Genomic DNA, 20,294 nt, shown 5'->3' with positions numbered 1-20,294 from the left:
AACCTTCTCTTAAAACATGGAAGATAAATATGTGAGCAAGTGTATCCCACAGCGCATATACAAGCTTCTCACTTCTGTCTGGTATTGATTTAATACAAGCTCTTGAGTGCCTCATCAGCTCTCTCTTCGTCAAAACAAGCCTTAAATCGGCGGTAAACAATACTTTTCAATTATGGAAGGAAAAAAGAAAGAAACCCTTCTCAAGTATAAGATAGCATACCCTTTAAAGGACAAGGAATGTGTTCTATACAGAAACACGGTGCAACTGCTCCAGTGGAATTCCAGTAAGGCTGCAAATGCAGTGTTGCTTTTTTGTCTCAACTGGCGTACAAACTAGTAACAGCATTAGGTGTAATATTTGCTATCTGCTGTGCTTTAATGGTCGCGGCTGCAGCCCAGCTGTTGTTTTTGTAATGCAGAGCTTGCTTTAATAAAATTTAATAAAGTCTTCATATGATAATGTATTGCTTAAAATCAATCTTTTTTAAAAAATGTGGGTTTTACCTGCTAGCTTCATTATTTTGGACATGCAGACTCCTAGGTCTTTTGGAGCCTGTTTCAGTAATCCTTTTGCAGAGCAGATCAATTATTTATAGGTATAAAAAACAACCAGAGATCTTGTAGCCAGGGGGGAAAAAAAAAAGTAGGTGATGTAAGACACATGCTTCAGGTCAGAAGTCAACCATAAAGGGACTAGGAAGATTCTTCCTGTGAATCGTTTAGTGCTGGTTATTGTCTTAGGTAGGATATGGACTTTCAGTTTGATGGGCTGCACCAATTCTTTTGTCTCTGTCAAACAAACTGCCTTTCTGTAAAATTTCAGTATTATTTGCTTAACAACATACAGTGTTAAATCCTCTGCACAGGAATATGTAGCATCTCTCAATGTAGAGGTTCGTGAAATTTCATAATAATTAGAAAAGAAGAGAAATAAAATTGGATTTTTATGTAAGGTATCATGCCTTCCTGCAGTGCTTTGCTGCTTTTTTGTTGTTGTTGTCATCTCTTCTGTTTTTATACTGGTTTCTCTCACATGAATATTTTGTACATCTCTCTTTCAAAAAGAAAACAAAGTAGAGGTTCGAATTTGCACTGAGAGCGTTGAAAGCTGAAAGAAGGGAGAGACTGAGGAAGCAGAAGATGATTACTGATATGTTTTATTCCTAAAGGATTATGCATGAGCAAGTAAAATACTGCTGACTTCTGAAGCAAAATGAAATATGTACTTCTACTTTCTGTGTGAAAATAATACAATGGCTGTAATGAAAATCACCCAATTCAGAATTCCAAATTTTTATTTGAATTTAAATGTATCTCTATCCTGTATTCAGGGATTCAAAATTGCAGGGTACCTCCCAGTGCTGCTATTGTGAAATGTCTAGCTGCTAATATAAAATGAATTTGATAAATGGGGGGGGGTCCGTTGGATTACAGGTTTAAAACAAGGAAATGCATACTGCTTAAATTGTATTTTCACAGTGACAAACTTGATCTCAGGAGTACATTCTGTTTCTCCCTCTGTACATATACCCACAGAGAATGGCCTGTGTGCAAGAAGGAAGAAAAGTCAGTAAACTGCTAATGTTTGTAGTAATCTGAACACTAACTTCAATAGTTAAAATATTTTTTTAAAACATACATGGATATGTTAAAAATTACAGCAATCAAAAGAAAATAGCAAAGAGGTGGTATTTGTACCTTCATGAAAGAAATTACTAAACTACAACTTTCACAAGAAAAAAGTAGGTCATCTAATATATTTTAAACAATTTTATTAGTACTTTAAGATTAAGTGTAATGATCCTTCAGTTTTCAGGCATGTAAAAGTGCAGTGGCCATATGTGAATGATAAAGGGTCCAAGGTGCAGCCATCTACTGAAATTTGTCTTGTGAGCACAGCGTGAACCTACCCTCAGCTGGAGTAAACCCATTACTGTTTGCCTGTCATTATGTGAGAACACTGAAAGTCCTTTCTGTGCCTGTGAAATTGTATTGTATCGCTAAAAATTGTATGTACTTAAAAATTTCCAGCGGCAGCTCTACAGATAAGCAGATGTTACTGAAGGCAATATAACAGCTGACTGTAAGAGAAGGAATGGCTACAGAGTAGTAGAGAACTTCTTTTTAATGTGTTGAATCTAACATGTTAACATGCTGTGGCAAATCAATAAAAGCAAATACATAAGATATGCTGTAAATATGAACTAAACATTTGAAATTTCAGGAAGACTAGCTGGCTTTACCTTTGCCTATTTCTATGTGGATTTTTTTATTCTTTTCCTAACCGTTTCAGAAATAGAGATGGTGTAGGAAAAAACGAAGAAATTGCCTGCCTCCAAAATGATGGCATGTACAGAGTATACAAATGGAAAAATACAAAGGTGTTTTTTTAAATTCTGTTAATCTTATGGTATTTCTTAGGTGTTACTTTTTACAAGAACAAGTACATATATACAAGCAACTTAGACTTTTATTGTTGCACGTTAAGAACTTAGTCCAGATCTGCAAATGTATTTCCATTATTTAGGATGTGAAGGTATGCAATGAAGAAATAAGAGATGAAATTGCAACAGTCAGAATTAGAAACATCATCTATAGTTAAGGTTGCTTATTTTCCTCATGAAGCCCATTTTGAAGTTGTTCATAATTTTGTGGGAGTTAAACCATTTGGGGTGACAGCCTATCAGACTGATTGTAGTAAAAATTAAGGTTTCAGGAGAAAACACCATAAAATAACATGCTGTTGAACACCTATTTGAGGTTAAAATATTCTTCCTTCTTTTTTTCCTTCTTTTCTGTTTTGCTGGAAAAATGGCATCAGCAGAGTTTGGAAAAGAGCTTGACCTTGAACTTGCCTATAGCTCTGGAATTAGAGATGTACTTTGACCTTTGGCAGGTACCTCACAGATGCGCGTTAAAAATCATTGGGAACATATACTTAGATTTGACTAAATTATAAATGAAAACCATGATGTTCAATCCTGATGAGTTTTCTACCAACCATGTATGTCACATACAGTAGAGCAGGCTTTATCCCCACAGGACTAGAAGCCCAGATACTCCACAAGAAGCATGACAGAAGCTGCTGCTTTTCTTAACCTAGTGGAAGGCAGGATGGAAATAAAAAGGCCAGAAATTGAGAAGGTGGAGGCAGCTCTCCTTCCTGTTCTTTAAAATAAAAGCAAATGTTTCCAGGTTGGAAAGGCAGTGTTGTCGTCTCCTCCTTGATTGAGGAGAGTTCTCATTGCTTTAGCTACTAGGTATGATGTGATGTGTACAGAATCAAGAAAAGAGCATGGTTTCTAGTTTAACCTCTTGCACTTGTGATAGTGTTATGTTAGTGTGAGCTTTTCTGCTAATAGAAGTTATGGATATGTATTTAGCCTAGATTTCTGTAATGGTATTTTTGTGTTATGTTCAGATGATTCCTGTAGATCAGAGCCTGGTTTCATTTCAGTGCGTTGAAGACATGTTTTATGGTTTGCTGTAGAAAGTTAGCAGAGAATATAGAGCAGTGTTAAGCTAATACACGTAATAGCTTCAGATATTGAGGAGTTATGTTTCTTTTCCACTGAGCCAGTCTCTGATGGAATTTTTTTCACAGGAAGGATGCTTTTGTTGACTCAGGATATTTGGATTTAGTTTTTAGCCTTGCTGCAGACTTCTTCACTTACCTTTCTAAAGTCAGTATCTATTTTTTTTCTATATCAAAAATGGAGCAGTACTTTCACCCACCATTTGTTTGTCTTAATACCTCTTCACTTAGCTTTTATACTCCTTGAGTGAGACTGTTTAATCATTTCCATTACAAAAGGCAGTGGAGCTCCAGTCCATTGTGAAATAGTAATGAGAACCACTTGTTATTTAAGAACAACTTATAAGAACAATAAAGGATTTATTAAGAACAACTTGTTATTTAAGAAATTGATAGTCTGGCATCTACAGCCTTCCTGCCTTAATTTCAGTGTCACGCATCATCATGATTTTAAAATTATTTGGAACTGATGATGCAATGGCAGGGGATGTGACTGGAAAACCAGTGGTGGGGAGAAAAAAATAAATGCAGTAAGCCAGATGGATCATAACATAGATGCTATTCCTGTGTCGTGACTAAAAATTTCTTGTAGCATCAACAGAATGCGATTTTAAGGGAAATCTTGCAAATTCAGTTTGCCTTTGGGCTCTTTTCCAAAAAGTAAAGAACCTGCTGATGGACTCTTACATCTGCTGAGCTTTATGGAAATAAATGGATCAATGGGCTTTAAAGTTTCCTACAGTACTAATACAACTTTAGCTTTGAGGCTATTTAAGGGGCATTCCAGTGAGCCAATCTTTTTTATTATGTCTGCTACAGAATTGATGGTTTTTTCATAAAGAATTTCTAATAAATTTTGATTAAAAACTGGCTGAAGTCAGGCTATCACATTAGAGCCACAGAGGTGATTTAATAAATAATCCGCCATGTCCGAGTTGTCCCTTTTTTGCCTTATGAAATCAGAAATATATACTGTCTCTATCTGGAAGTCTGCAAATTCGTCACCCAACTTCCATGAGTGGTAGAAGATGGCAGGGATATTTCAGGGTCCATCCTATTAACAAAAAATTGTTTCTTGTGTTGTTTTTTAAGGCATAGTTCCAGGCGCAATTAGACAGGTGGTGGTAAGGAATGTATTTTTGACTTCCGTAGTGTCATTGCCCACTCTCAAACCATCTGCTTTTGGGGAAAGGGGTTTTGAGGGGCTTTTGCATTTTATTGGGGCTTTTGTTGTTGTATATTTTCTTGTTATTGTGGGGTGGTTTTTTTTTAAGAAAGTTGCTTGAACAGTTCCCTCCTTGCTTGAATTTGAGTGGTCACGCTGAAAAACAGTTTTTCACTCTCCATGTGTGGTCATCAGTTTGCATTAAGATGTCTCTGAGCAAGATTCTTTTCCCTTTAATAGCTGGCTTTTCTTCCTGCTTGTTCATATATAATGTTTTAAACATTTGAAATAATAGAAATACAAAGTCAACTTTTTCCCTGTCTATTAAAGTTTCCCCGAGTAAGTGGATCAGGAGCTTTATCAACCTTTAAATGACAGAACAATGTCTGATGATCTGACAGGTTGGTTTTTTCCAGCAGCTTTTTAGGAATTTAAGTTAAGCTCGTATCAAAATACAGGTTTTTGTTGTTTGAAAAACTCTTACCTTGCTTCAGTTTCTTGGCATTTTTGTGAGTGTGACATTATAAAAACATTGGTTCCCCTCTAAAAACTTCCAGAAATAACAGGATATGGCTAAGCTGAATTTCCATTATTTAGAAACAAATGCGTTTCTTTTATATATATTTTGTATTGTGCTGCTTTACACAAGGTAGAGAAGCAAGAGACCTGAAAGTTCCACTCCTGGTGATGCGCCATATCACTATCAATATGGTATAGTAGGACAAAATTTAATTTTTTTCTAGTGTTTTGTTTTTGAATACCTAAATAGCTAAGCAAAATAATGTGTTTGACATAACTTTAGGGCTGTAAAGAACTAAAAGAACTTTAAGGCTCCTAAACTAGCAAATGCCAAAATTAAGGCTGCTTGTGCAATCTCTCTTTTTTACTTATGGAATTATAAATTATGTGTTCATCTTCTTTTGCAATAAGGACTTTGCTTCAGTCATCAAACAGTCTGAATGGTGTTCATGTAAAGAGCAGCTATTCAGTATTCTGTTTTTTTCCTCATTACTGATATGTGGGTCTCTTGCTTTGTTATATACCACTAAAGTTCTGCACTAGGGACAGAACTATTAATTTTTTTTTCTTGTTGTTTTCTGTGATACTAATTAGTATAATAGCTGATAACTCATGGATAAGCTGAACTGTTGTACCTTGCTCAGATTAGAAGTATTCTTACCATTTTAGAAACTGGGATCCTAGGGCAGAGCAGTAACAATTACAGAGATCAATCAAATGTAGGGTGTCCGACTTTAAATTACTCAGGTCTAATTTTTCCAATGTATTTATCATTCATATGTTCAAAAACACTTCTAACAGACTTTGATTGTGATTATAAGTAGCTGGTGTTTTTGCAGGTTGTACACTAAAACCTTACACCCAGGTCTAGGACCTCAAATCAAACGCTGGGAAATGAAATGTACAGTCACTGACACCCAAGATGACATTCCACAACTTATGTATCATTGCATAATATCTCTGGGGCAGTGTCAGAGATGGAATTTAGCTTTTCAAGATAGCGTGCAGCTGCCTTAGCTGCAGGCTTTTTATTTCTTCTATCCTTTGTTGCAGTCCTCTCTTGCTTTATGCTGCAGAGCGCAATGTAGAGCTTCAACAGGCAAGTCTCCTTCGCTACTTGAGCCTGAGCAAAGTGAAAGGACCATCATATGCTTGTATCGTAATTGCAAAGACAGTATCATGGACAAAGGGATCACATTTGCATTGAAGTAGAAGAGCACAAAGTACTAGAAAAAGAAATGCAAGCATTGATAGTTTGTTGAATAGTCAAATATTACATGAATGGTAGATAGCAAAGAGAAAAGATGACTAACATAAAGGTGTCTAGCTATGTTGTAAGATATGCATAGAGAAACTGCTTTTTAATATAGCTAAGTGTGGATTTACATATTCAGGAGCAAGAGCCTAGGCCATATGTAGGGAATAAAATACCTTAAGAAGCATGATATCAAGAATAAAACATGAAAGTTGAAGAATCATTTTATTTCTTTCTTTATTTATAATACCAGCAAGTGTAAAACAGTTTCTAGGTATGGGGAAGCCTCTAGTCAGTAGTTATGATATTTCTGTATTTACTTTTACCACACTTAAATACTGTATGCAGTCTGTGGAACAATAGCTTAAAAATAGTATGTTGCAGGTACACTGAAACCAAAACTTTGATAATGGAAACGTCTGTCCAAGAGACAAAAATCTAATAGCTGGAAGTTGAAGCTGGACAAATGAAGAGTAAAATAACTAATCCTAGAGAAATGCCTTCCTTTTTAATAGGATACTTAGCATGAATTATGAGAGTTGATAAGAAATTCTTCATCATCATAATAAAGAAATGTTTCAGATTTTGAGAGGTTAGAAATTGTCATCTATAATTCTGGTAGATAGCAGCTGTCAGCTTCTGCTTATAAATAGTATCAAGTGCTCTAGTGTTTGTGAGGACGGGAGAAATCCGTAGCCAAAAAATGAAAATTGTAAGGCGGAAGCTGTAGAATTGGCTCTGAAGTCGTGATTTAAAACTTAAATAGTATACTTCCTGAAATTCAATCACTGAGCTATGTTAAAGGAGCTTCACAGATCTTGTTAAAATTTTTCTGGTTAGATTTATGAGTAACCTACCTTTTTCAAATTCTAAAAATTCTAAAGACTGATATCCCTTAATATTTAATAATTTCAATTAGTTGATTTAAGTAATTAATTTAGCTTATTCCCATTCAATATTAATTGTATCGTATTGATTTGATAGCTGCTTTATATCCTTCTAGTTTTGTGTAATCTTGTTAACAACATCATAACTTTGGTGCCTTTTTTAAATTTTCTTTAATGTGATCAATTTATTACTAAATCTCATTTCTTTTGCTAAGTGACTTCAGAATTATTGAAAGTGGATGAATAGATGTGTATCGTCTTGTCAGTATAAGAGCAGCTCTCCTTATTGGGCTTTTGTTAGCTGCTTTTCATGTAACTGGCTCACTTGGTTAGCAGAAGATACTTGACTGATTTGTTTTTTCTTTCTCTGTTTTTTACAATAATCTCGTCTTGAATAACTTTATAGCTGAAGCTGGGCTTAAAAGTTATTTAATACTTCCCCTTTTGTGCAGCAGTAGAAGAATTTGCTTTGTGCATCTGCTGTTTAGTGATTCAGTTGTGCCTCTGCTCTTTCATGATTAATTTTTAACATGTGAACATTTTAGTGAAATTACCGCTCTACAGATGATACTTAGATCAGGATTTCCTTTTTGTCAAACAGTCTGATAGAGATGGAAGGCGGATAAAAGTAATCTGTTTAGATTTAATCCTGATAAGACATGCAGTGTTTTCATGCTGGTAGAAAGCTTGTAGTGAAATTTGTATTATGTGTATATTTAGCTTTTATTAGTGGAGAGTGTGCCAGGTTCCTAGCTTGACAGTTACAGTTCATAATCATCTTAGGTTCTTTTGCTGGTCCTGGGTTTTTATGTGTTGTCATCCACATAAAAAATTTTTTTTTGCCATTTTGTGTTCACCATTCATCAAGAAGATGGCCACTAGTACACATTTTTACTACTATTATTTACATTTGTTTCCTTAAATGTAGATTATACCAGAATATACTACTGTAGTATGAATTTACACCATGGTGACTCCAGGTGATGAGCAATACATTAGTGTACTTTGGATACCTGCTATCTCAGATTTCCACCAAATTATTGCCTTCTCACTGGTACATCATTCTCCCATGCATGAAAGAGCTTGGAGTACGTTGTGCCACAACAAATGGAGCGGCAGTGTTGATTATTTCTCAGTGTATTTCTGAAGTGTTCATCTGTTCTGGACAGATGGGAGAAGTATGGAAGGAAGAAGGCAAGGACTGTCCACTTCTGAAAGATTTCACTACTGAATGGGTGAACTGTAAGCTCAGAGGATGTTGGGTTTTGGGTATAGCTTGCTTGCAGCTGTGCTTCCCAGTCTGGGTTGAAAGTACCATTTAGCTGAGGTGAGAAAGTAAGTGTGGGTACGTGGGCAGGTGAGTTTGAAGCTCAACTGACATCTAGGCTAAAGGTCTCTGGATCTGCAATATCCTGACTTAAAACTTTAGTTAAGATGTGATATATTGTTGGGTGGTGGTTTGGTCTGGTGGAACAGGCAGTAATTATTGTCCTTATTTTGTGGTCTGAAATGGGTGTGCATTTGTTTGAATTGTATTTCAAAATCTTAGTTCTAGTTCTGTAAAATCTGAAATGGTCTTTTATACTGGTAATCAGACAGTTTACCTGTGTTTGGAACTGAGTTGAGGTAAACTAGCTTGTTTCTGCTGTTGATTCCAGTCTTTCAACTTTTAATGGCCAGAAACACTGCAGTATTTCCATGGGACTGTCAGCTTTCAAATTTATTAGATATTCATAAATAGTCTATGACATGTTTGATGAATTGGCCAAAAGGTGAAGCTGCTCAACCTGTCTTGCATATTGGTGATGCCACCAGCTGTGGCAGACAAAAAAAAAAAAATTGAGAGGATGGACCAGATGGCCAAAGTTTCATCAATACTCTTCTGTGTTGGAGATTCTTTCACAACAAAGGAGAATCTTGATTAAAACAAACTTGACTTCTGTGGGGTTTTCAGTCTGCTTGCTATGTTGTTGCATTGAAGAATATAGGGTTACTTGTAATATGGACAAGTTTTCAAATGTTTTTTCAGAAGGATGTGTGATTTTGCATAATAGGTTGGCGGTTTGGAACCTTATGTATTGTTCACATACTTTTCTAAAAGTTTGCAGTGTTAGAATATTATTGTCTACTTTAAATGCATATTTTAACATTAATATCTATGTCACAAAATGGAGATTATTTGTACGGTTCAGGTCAGCTCTTATGTTTGCACATTTGTAGAACCACTGGCGCGTATTATGTTACTTGCCTTTTTTTAAGTGAATAATAGAAATCATTGTCACACTTGACAAAAGTTAATCATAAAAAGGACTGTACATCTTTTAAAAGGTATTTATTGTATGTCTACAGGATGGCTGTTTGTTTGTGGGGTTTTTTAGGCTTTTCACCAGTGTGCTGTATTAAACAGCTAAACCATTTTTAGCTGTATAGAAGACAACACATGGCTGAAAATTTGAGGGGGAATGTCTTACAAACAGCTGTACGTTCGTTTTCTTTCCAAACATTAACAAAGCCAACTTATACTACATATGCCACAGTTTTGGTTCTGTGGAATTGAAGAAGTGATTGCTTTTGGATTCTGATAATAATATTACATCATCAGGGTCAGTGTTGCAATTGTTTTTAAACAGGTACTCAATCCATTTATACCCCTTTCGAATAAAATCTAACCCCTACTGTGTTTGAAGATATGTTAGGAATTGCCATTTCTTAGTAAGATTAAGGGAGAACTCTTGCCTGCAGTATGGTAGGAGGAGGAAGGGGGAAGAAACACAGTGGCTACCTGTTTGCTACCATGTCATGTAAAGGGAGCATGGATGTTACACCAGGTTGCAGTGATAGAGGGGAAGATCTGTGTTAAGCCTTTAAGTGCTTCTCCCTTCCTCTTCTCACAGCAGATTTGTGCCTAAGGTTAAAACCAGGACAGTTGCCCTGACAAATGTGGACAGATTGTTTTAAGACTATGTTGTAGATTTATTCCCAAGCTATTTTACCAGAGCTATATAACGTGGTTGTGAGTGGAGGAAAGCTCCCTGTTTGTGACGATTGTGGAACCTGCACTAACTACAGTTCCATTATGGCTATTACCATCATGATGGTTTCATTAGCAGTGTGTATGTTTGAGAATCTTGAAGTACTAGTAAATTTAAATCTGTCATTGCTGGGCAAAGCTGCAGGCACTTATTTTAGTGGACGTCTGAACTTAGATACAGGTTTTCTAATCCTGGGGCTGGCTACAGATAATTACTTCTTTGGTAGTGAAAATAATGGGCAACATTATAGGAAATCTACAGGGAGGCAGAGGTGTGTTCTTACAACTCTAACAAATTTGATGATATATCAAGATACACCTGAATGTTGTTGAAAACTAAGCAGATCTTTCTTCCTTACATATGCGTGCAACACCACTTGCAGTATACTAGCCACTGGACTCTAATGGATATGATAGGACAACTGAAAAAAATGACAGAGGAAAAGGTTTTAAAGAAAAAAACCCTCTGGTTTAGTGTTCTGAAGAAAAGGATCAAATACCTCTGCCTCTACTGAAGGTTCAAGAGCTTGTAATTTACATCCTTAGACATATGCCTTTGATCTTTTTTGATTTTGGAGGATCTGAGGTGTCGTGTTTATAGATGGGGAAAACATAAGACAGAAATAAATTTAAAATTCCTTTACAGGTCACTTTTAAATATCTACCAGGTAGAACTGCTGTTTGAGAAGATGCTCATAGTTTGTGTTTGATGTGCATTTACAGTGTCCATATATGGGATTTGGTTTTATGATAAGGAAGAATGCCAAAGAATTGCAGAGCTCATGAAAAAGTAAGTGATGGGTAAACAAGACTTTTTGTGCTTTTTTTATGTATGTATTTCTGTACATACATGCACATTATATTACTAGGATGGTCATACCTTTCTGCTTTAAAACTATATTTATAGATTTTTGTTGCAAGTAAAGTTGTCAAGCCTGCATTTTGTATAATCAGAAATAAGTCACTGTATTGCAATACTTTTTCATAATTTGCTGTGCAGCTTTCCAGCTACATCAGAGTGTAACAGTTCATCTGATTTATTTCCTGATGACTCAGAGATCTGTTTTGAAGAATTGTATTCTTTGGGGTTTTAATATATTTCTGAGTTTGGGGAGATTTTCTTTTTTAATTTTGCTGTTACCTTTTTTCTTGTATCAGTGTAAGTGCGGGCTATCATGAAGGCATACTGTAATAATACTATTTCTGTCATTTTTATCCTGTTTCTACATCTTGGCTGAATTCCTGCTTCCTCATTTCCTAGCAAAATGTACAAAATTTGCCTTGTTTTTGGAATATAAAGCAAGACTTTAATTAGCTTTTAATTAATTACTTTTATGTACATAATAATATTATTTTATACATGTTATACAATCTTTAATTTTGCAGTGAAGTCCGAGATTAAAATTTCAAAAAGAACTGTATTCTCAACTGTATTTTAATATCATGGATAGTTTTTTCACTGTCACTGTTTTCTTCACGTGTCCAGGATGGACAGGGCTCACTCTTCTGCTCTACCCTCTGGTTGGCCTAATGATAGGCTTGTTTGCAATGATCCCTTTCTTATGACTATATTCTGCAGGTTTTCGTGTTTGTTTAGAGGTGGAAGGAGCTGAAGTCTTACAGATTTTATCAACATATGCAATCTACATTTTTTAGAGCTATAATATGGAGGATATAGAAAAAGGGGCCCAACAGGAGCAGGCAGAGATGGGATATACCGGTTGCCTGCAGTATATAGAGTTGGACATATCATTGTGTCACAATTCTTTTAAGGGACAGGAGGGATGACATAGAGCCAGGTCTTTGTCATCCCAAGAAAAGCCATGGGAGGGGGATACAGTCAAGCTGACACCATTAGGTACTAACAGAGCGCAATGCAAAGGCACTGTCAGACCTGTGAATCTCTCCTTTTCAGGTCATCTGTCCCAATCTTAACAGCTTCTGTAGCCAGAAGCATGCTGAGGAAGTGACATCAATTTTGATTGCCAAAGTTACCAAGTGCCCAAAAGCCCATTTATGTGCCCTGCAGTACAGGTCCAAGCAGGGCTCATCCTTGCACATCTTGATCCATTGCAAAGTGCTTTAACTCTTCTGCCACTATGTTCCAGATAGGATTTGTTATAAAATACTGGATGGAAAGGTAGTCATGTTTCCTCTCTATCTCTTTTTGAAGTAATACCTGCTGCTTTTCATTTTGCAGTGACAAAACATTGTGAAACACAGACTGCGACAACAGTGGGGGTTTGTGGTTTTTCTGTATAACCTACAGCTCTAAAATAAGGCAGTTGTGACCCAAGAAATAATTGATGGGGATGAAGTTACAGAAATAAGCAATGAACCCTAGGAAACCCAGGTTTTTGACAGCTAATTTTAGTTAACTAGCTCAAGTTTCCGTTGGTGGTGATTAGGTACTCTCAAACTGGTAATTTACTACAGTAAAAACTAGTTTTCAGAGGATTCATGGAATTGTAAACCACGTGTAGTGGTTTATAATAGCAGTGTTTCATACAGATAAAAGATGTCGTCGCTCAGCCAATTGGCTGCCTGTTTTAATTCTCAGCATTCTACAATAATAAAACAGCTGGGGCAGGAAATTGGTCATTTGCTAGTAGTTAATGACTGATTTGTGTGTGTTTGCAATCCTCCACCACCAGCAGAACTGAATAACACTATAAATTCCCTGCTCCTTCTGGGTATAGAAATTGTGACTAAGTTACGGAAATTTTAGCCTATGGCCTAGTGTATTCAAGATTGGAGAAAATGAATCTCATGCCTGGTCAAATTATGTTTTAATATAGATCTTCTGATAGAGGTTTTTTTTACACGTTTTAATGCAGATGGGGAGGGGAAATGAAAATATTTCTGTTTTGATTAATTATTGTAAAGTAGTTGTGGTTAAAGTTTTTATGTTTTATCTGTGTTTTGTCTTGTATATTTTCCTCTCACCTCCAACTTTCAGCCTAACTCAGCAGGAACAATTCAAAGCACAGCAGGGCACGGGAACAGGAGTGTCCCCAATGATCATGAATTCTTCTAATAACAAAGAAGTGGATATCTTACGGATGCTTACTAAGGCCAAAGATGAGTATACCAAGGTGAGACTTGCTGTCTATAAAAAGGGGACGTTTCTTTTTGGCGATACTATGATGCCAACTTGCTCACACTTTACATTTTAAAACATACAAGGTTTGGGATTGCTTTTAAGTAGTTTTCCTCAAAGTGAAACTGATTTTGGACCGTGTGCTCTCTCATTTTGTGTAGAGCTGGTTGGTAGAAAAGTTTTGTTAGAATTTGTGGAAGATTCAAAAGAAATCAATGCCGTCACTAAAAACTTCTGAAAGGAGAACATGTATATGATTGATTATTTGTTGAATGCTAGGGAGTAAGAACAAGTATAAATTGGCTTTCATTTTGACCCTTAGAGCTCCTGTGCTTATTGAGTAGCACCTGGAAGTTGTGTCCTCTTTCTGGGTGGAGTATTCAAACCTGCCAATAGTTTCTGTGGTTTGTACAAATAACTTCCTTCAGAGAAGACCTTTAACAGTGAAGTTACTGCTTCTAATTGTGGTTGTTAGGTACTTTCAAATACTAATGGAAGGAAATGAAAAGGTTGAAATGTAGTATGATTTCAGCCCATGTGCTGCTTTGGTCTTCTGAGGCTTCTAAATAAAGAAGTAACTAATGGACTAATAATGTTCTCTATTATTGAGCAATCAAAAATGTTTTACTTTGGGGAATAAAAATCTAGTAATTTTAACTATTCATATACACACTGCAAATTGTTAGAGGGCCTGCAGTTTCCTACTGCTGTTTCCTGTATTTTGTATGTGTTATCATGCAATAATAAAGCTCATAAGTGTTCTGAGTCTAGAAATATATTTATATATATCTTAAACATAAGCAATTTAAAGAGAGAAAAAGTTATTTTTTTGAAATGTGGCTACTAATAAGATCCTCAAAGATAATAGCAAACTGTTTGAATTATGGTGAAATGTAGCCCTTTTTGTTGTGGCATAGCTTCTTTTGAAGCTTAGGACCTTCATATTTTCTCTAATAGGGATTTAATGTATTATAGTGGACAAACACCTCCAAAACCTGGTATCTTTTCTGTGGTTTAATGCTGAATCAGTATCTAGTCTTGGCATAAAATAGTGTGATTTGAGATACTATGAAATGCTTAGGCGGTTTTCATTAAATAACCTCAAAAATAATGCAAATGGAAAACTGGAAAAATACTAAGCTGTCTTCAGATTCTATGAGAAGGAGGAAATAAATTAAAAAGATTTACCTTCCATTTCTACATTACCACACAGAAAATCAAGACAAAGGAGAGGAAATTCTGTTGTTTAAATAATAGGGGTTTTGAATTTTTTCCCTGCAGATAAGATCATCTGCAAATTTGCTTCTTATTTCATTTTTAATCTCTCTGCATTTGAGGGATGGCTAAGGAAATAACATGAAAATTTCTTCTTCGTCTGGGACATGAGTGCTAGGAGTATCCAACCGCTTAAGAACTGGATATGTGTTTTTTTCTTGTTTTGTTAGTAATATAAAATTAAGAAGGGTGTGATAAATAAAGGCAATGACAACCTTTTTTTTTATTTAATGTCAATATGTTTCAGAGCAGTTATGCTTTTTGGCTGCTTTATGACATCTACTTCCTTGTCAGTGTATGTCTTACGAGTTACAATGCTGATGTGCTGAAATCAGTTATGAAATATGTTATTCTCTTTTTTGAATTCTTTGTGGTTTCAGAGAAGAGGGTGTTTTAAAGTGTTGGGAGCTGTAGAATAAGAATATCAATTTTCAAAGTGTCTAAGAAATTTTGCTCAATTTTCAAGTCCTATGATGAGATTTTTTTTTTAAGAATGTAATGAACTTTCAAGGGTGTATCTTATTCCCAAATCAAGTTACAGATTTAGAGGTTACATGTAAAATAAAACACATAGCCTCCCCTCTCCTTTTTTTTATTAATGGAGCTTTAAGCTGCTAAACCACTAAAGTATTTTTGAAAAATATACTTCTTATGCACTTGCCTTCTCTTGTTCTCTGGTAAGAAGAAGTGTTATTAGATGGCCTCATAATGATAGCTAGGGAGATAAACAGTTGAAGAGCTGCTAGGGTACAGATGACAAAATGTGTTTCTCTTGTTCTACAGGACAAGCCCTGGTTTTAGCCCTGTGCTGCACAGTTCTTCTACAGCATCTACCCATTTACTACACCATCTTTGATCTATTAAAGGTCAGATTAGGTGAACGTCTTTTGTCTGGTTGATGTGCCCAAAATACCTGAAGCTTCCTTCTTCATTGCTAAGGACACACATCCATTTGATAAGAACATCATTTCTGGTAGCAAGCAAGCATGGCCTCTGGACTTTTATTTCTGTTCCTTGACTGCTTCTTCGCTGTCTTTCAGCAAAATGTTCTGATGGTACTGCACTGTCCAAACAGGAATATGGTTTCTAAGTTTTCAGGTGCCTAGCTTTTGATTTGTTAACTGTGTGAAAGACTTGATAGTAGGATCCAGAAGGCCTAGCTTTCCTGAGGGCACTGTGCCATACTCAGGCTGGATGATGCAGAGTCTACGCTACTATTCTTGAACAGTCTGAATTGGTTCTGTATGTCTCACTTAAACAGGGCTCTGCCTGGAAATCCTTGCTCTTAGTTGAGACAGTTCTTCTCCCCCTTAGTTCCTCTCTTCTGCTGAGCACCTTGTACGCTTTCATGTGACTGTTCATTAATGTCATCTTGTGGCTGCTTTACATCAGCTAGGTAGAAATCCCCAGTTTCCAGGACTTTTTAGCTCTGCACTCAAGCTCTGACAACTTCAAAGTCTCTTCATCGCTTTCAGCATGGAAATCTATCTACAAAGCTCTTCTAAATTCCATCAGGTCTTGGCTGACCTTCTTTCCTTGTATCAGACCTTCTAGCATGTCCTCCTTGTAAGCTGCACAAACCTGTCAAGTACATCTCTCAAAGTCAAGTTTTTGCTACAGAGCATGAGATTGGGATGTGACATGGTATATGCTTCAGGAGAACTGCAATACTGAGGTACAATGCTCGTCCGTTGTCTGCTTCCTCTGACAATGTCCTGTTCATCTTGAGCCTCATATTGTACAGGTAGAATATGAAATCTCACAACATAGAGCAGTTGTTTGCCTCAAATATCTGTGACTATACCAAACTTTCCTAAAACGTCCTCAGTGATGGTCTTGTTCTTTTTGACAGACATTCACTACATATGTCCATTTTTTTTCCAATGTTGCTTAGCTTTTATTTGACTTGATCTTAGAACCTTTTGTTTTCTTATGTGTCTTTTGTAGGAGCATAGCTTTGAACAAGACGCATGACTAAAGGACAGACCTGTGAAGCAAGATGTAGTAATCATCAAGTGTTGTAGCTGATGAGTACTCTTCTGGTTCTGTCACTAAAGAGCATGGTGACATTTCTTTCATCCTGCTTTTTGCTGTTTGATGATGATGGCATCTGATATCTTCTTTACCTGTCCACCTGACAGTTGCTTAAAATGTCATGCTGTTGCTCCTAACTTACTCATCAGCAAGGCCATGCTGCCAAATGACCTTATATTCTGAGCTCCAATAGTTACAGATTCCTTTGAAATCATCACAGGCTTTTTTTCTCTTCAGCATACTTCTCTGCATCTGATACCAGCCTGCTAGCCATGTTACCAAATCATGGGAATGAAACCAAGTCAGAGCATTGTCATTCTCTATAGACCTTTGTGTATACTGCTGTTCATTTTGCTGAGGAATTTGGTCTGAAAAATGTTCATATAGTGATAACTCTGTTAAACTCTACTGCTTCTCACCTCATTTTTATATGCTTAGTTCTGTGATCATGCAGAGTATAACAGTGGAATCTAAGGTACTTATGGTTTCTGAAGAATTCAGCCTATTAAAATACCCTGGGGAAATAAGGGTGGTATTTAAATTCTGCAGAACTCATTGTGAAATATACAAGAGTATGTTATCCATCATGTTAAAGAAAAAAAGTTTGAATACATGCTTATATGTTTTTTGCCCCAAAAGCTATGCTGAAAAGTAGCAATAAGAAGGAGGTATTCTGAAGAAAAGGCAGCACCATTAGAAGCAGAACAGTTTGTGAGAAAAAAGCTATTTAATTTTACTGAAGTGTGGTTTTGGTCTATGTAATATCATGTAGGATCTATCCAATCTAAAAAAGAAAATTATCTTCACTTGTTTTAATATAGATCAAATATGGGCTATAGGAAGCACTTACTTGGACTATGAAAAAAAACTTTCATGTGATAATTAATTAGGTAAGATGCTTAACTATCATTAAGTGAATGAGAGACAACATAAGTCACCAGTCAGAAACTGGGTGGGAAAGTGATTTAAGAATATTCAGTCATTTGTCCTAGTGTATTTAAAATATTTTTTAAAAGCTGATGAGGTTGCAGAAGGCTTCATACTAGGACATTGTTAAGAGTCCATATGAACTGCCTGGAAATGATGAGAAAATAAACCTTGTAGAAAACAACAATGACAAAAAATTAAGTTACTCTAATTCAAGGATAACAAAGTATAAGCTTGGAAGAACCTAAGAAAACAATTTGTTTGAGCAGTGCATTGATAAATTTAACTCAGAGCTAATAAATGGAAAGGAAACTTTTCCCTAGTATAAAAGCTTTAATAGTTAAGTTAGTGTTGTAGGTTTGTCTTCTATACTGTTTTTTCATGGTGTCTTTCTGTTACGATTTTTCATAGCAATGTGTTCATAACTATTTTAAATATGAATTGCTTAGCAAAACTGAAACTTCAATTAAGTGTAGATTTTTGTCAAGTGCTTCCATTAATCAAGCTTTGAATCATAGAGAAGGGAGGTAAGCATGGACTAGCTTTAGAAGAAAAGTGTTTTGCTCACCATGAATTTATTTGAATTTGGGGATATCTTTAGTCATCAAACTTGCACTGCACTGTGAGATGGGTAGCAAGGCTCTGGTTGAATGAGATACCACATTCTAGTAAAATTATTTCTTTGGTTTGGTTGTGGGGTTTTTTTTCCCCAGAGAAGGCAAAATGTGTAGCTGAGTTAAACATATTTACATGCTGAATGTGGCCTACTCAAATTAGCCATGGGACGCTTGCTACATGGTTTTTTATTTAACTGAAATTCAGTTTTGCTGTGAAACTCTGCATTACTGGCAAAATCAGTGTTTTGTTCTTCATGTTTTTTTCCAATCTAGTGCTTGAGGAAGTTTCTCACTTTATGCAGTAGGAGTATAGCAGGAAAGAAGAGACAGGTGCTTGTTCTTCAAACTAAATAGCTAACCACCCTATGGCATGATTGTCTGTGCATGCCTTAAAGTTATTCCTAAGAGCAACATTTGAACTAAAAATTGTTACACAATAGAGAAAAGCCAGGTATGTGAGTGGAACTACACTTCTACTTTGCAAGATCATGTCTTCAGAAAGTCATTGCAGAAATCCGTGACTGTCTGAACACCCACAAGATGATTTTTCAGCAGAGACTCACAAAATCACTGAGACTGGAAGGGACCTCTGGAGATAGTCTAGTCCAACCTCCCTGTTTACAGCAGTATCAGCTAAAGTGGGTTGCTTAGGGCCATGTTAAGTCAGGTTTAAAATATCTCCATGGACAGAGACTCCACAACCTGTCTGGGCTACCTGTTCCAGTATTCAAACATCCTTAAAGTAAAAAAAATTTTTCTTACGTTTAAACAAGATTTTGTATATTCTGTTTTTTGCCTCTTGTCTTCACTGGGCACCACTGAGAAGAGTCTGGCTCGGTCTTCTTTACTTTTTCCCATCAGGTATTTATACACATTGATATTATACCCTGAGCCTTCTCTTCTGGAGACTAAGCCTCTCCTTGCTTTACAGGTGCTTACACAGACTTTCAGTGAACTCACTCAGGTGTGTCTGCATCTTTCTTGTGCTGGGAAGCCCAGAACTGGATGTAGCACTGCAGTGCTCAGTAGACAGGTCTAACCAGTGGTCTCACCAGTGCTCAGGAGAGGTGAAGGATCACCCCCCTTGATCAGCTGGCAGTGCTCTACCTAATGCAACCCAGGATGCTGTTGACCTTCTTTTGCCACAAGGGCATGTTGCTGAGTTGTATTCAACTTCTTGTCCACCCAGGTCCATTTCTGCAAAGCTGCTTTTCGGTCAGTCAGCACCAGCCTGTACTGCATGGGGTTATTCTTCCTCAGTTTCCCTTTGTTGAACTTCATGTTCCTGTCAGCCCATTTCTCCAGTCTGTCAAGGTCCCTCTGAATGGCAGCATAACCATCTGGTCTATTAACTACACATCCCTATTTTATCTTGTCTGCAAGCCTGCTCTGCCCCATCATTCAGGTCATTAATGGAGATGTTAAACAGTATTGACCCCAACGTCAAACCCTGATGTACATCACTAGTGACTGGCCTCCAGCTGGACTTCATGCCAACAATATTTTGAGTCCAGCAGATCAGACAGTTTTCTATCCACCTCACTGTCCACTTACCTAGTCTGCGTTTCATCAGTTTGTCTTTGAGGATGTTATGGGAGACAGTATCAAAAGCCTCGCAAAAGTCAAGGTAGACAATATCCACTGCTCTCCCATCATCCACTGAGCCAGTCATCTCACTGTAAAAGGCTACTGGGTTGATCAAGCATGATCTCCCCTTTGTAAATCCGTGCTGGCTACTCTCAATCACTTTCATGTCCTTAATATGTTTAGAAATGGCTTCCATTAGGAAGCCATTTGTTTCATCACCTTCATAGGGATCAAGGTCAGGCAAACTGGCCTGAAGTTCCCCAAATCCTCCTTCTTTCCCTTCTTGAAGGTAGTACTGACACTTGTTTTCTTCCAGTCCTTGGGAACCTCCCCCAGTTGCCATTACCTTTCAAAAATAAAGA

At 36.6% G+C, this 20,294-nt stretch overlaps 1 protein-coding gene across 2 annotated transcripts in view; it reads left to right on the top strand.

Moving 5' to 3' along the window:
* Positions 1–20,294, top strand: part of DCP1B (decapping mRNA 1B) — a 46,511-nt gene that overhangs the window by 13,337 nt on the left and 12,880 nt on the right. For both annotated transcript variants that reach the window (XM_069807724.1, XM_069807725.1), the window contains exons 4-5: positions 11,116–11,182; positions 13,352–13,487. In XM_069807724.1, the coding sequence (XP_069663825.1) occupies positions 11,116–11,182; positions 13,352–13,487 (203 nt within the window). The remainder of the gene's footprint in view (positions 1–11,115; positions 11,183–13,351; positions 13,488–20,294) is intronic.

The sequence above is a fragment of the Haliaeetus albicilla genome, chromosome 19, assembly GCF_947461875.1.
Source record: "Haliaeetus albicilla chromosome 19, bHalAlb1.1, whole genome shotgun sequence".
Lineage (NCBI taxonomy): Eukaryota > Metazoa > Chordata > Aves > Accipitriformes > Accipitridae > Haliaeetus > Haliaeetus albicilla.
This window is presented reverse-complemented; position numbering and strand designations above follow the sequence as displayed.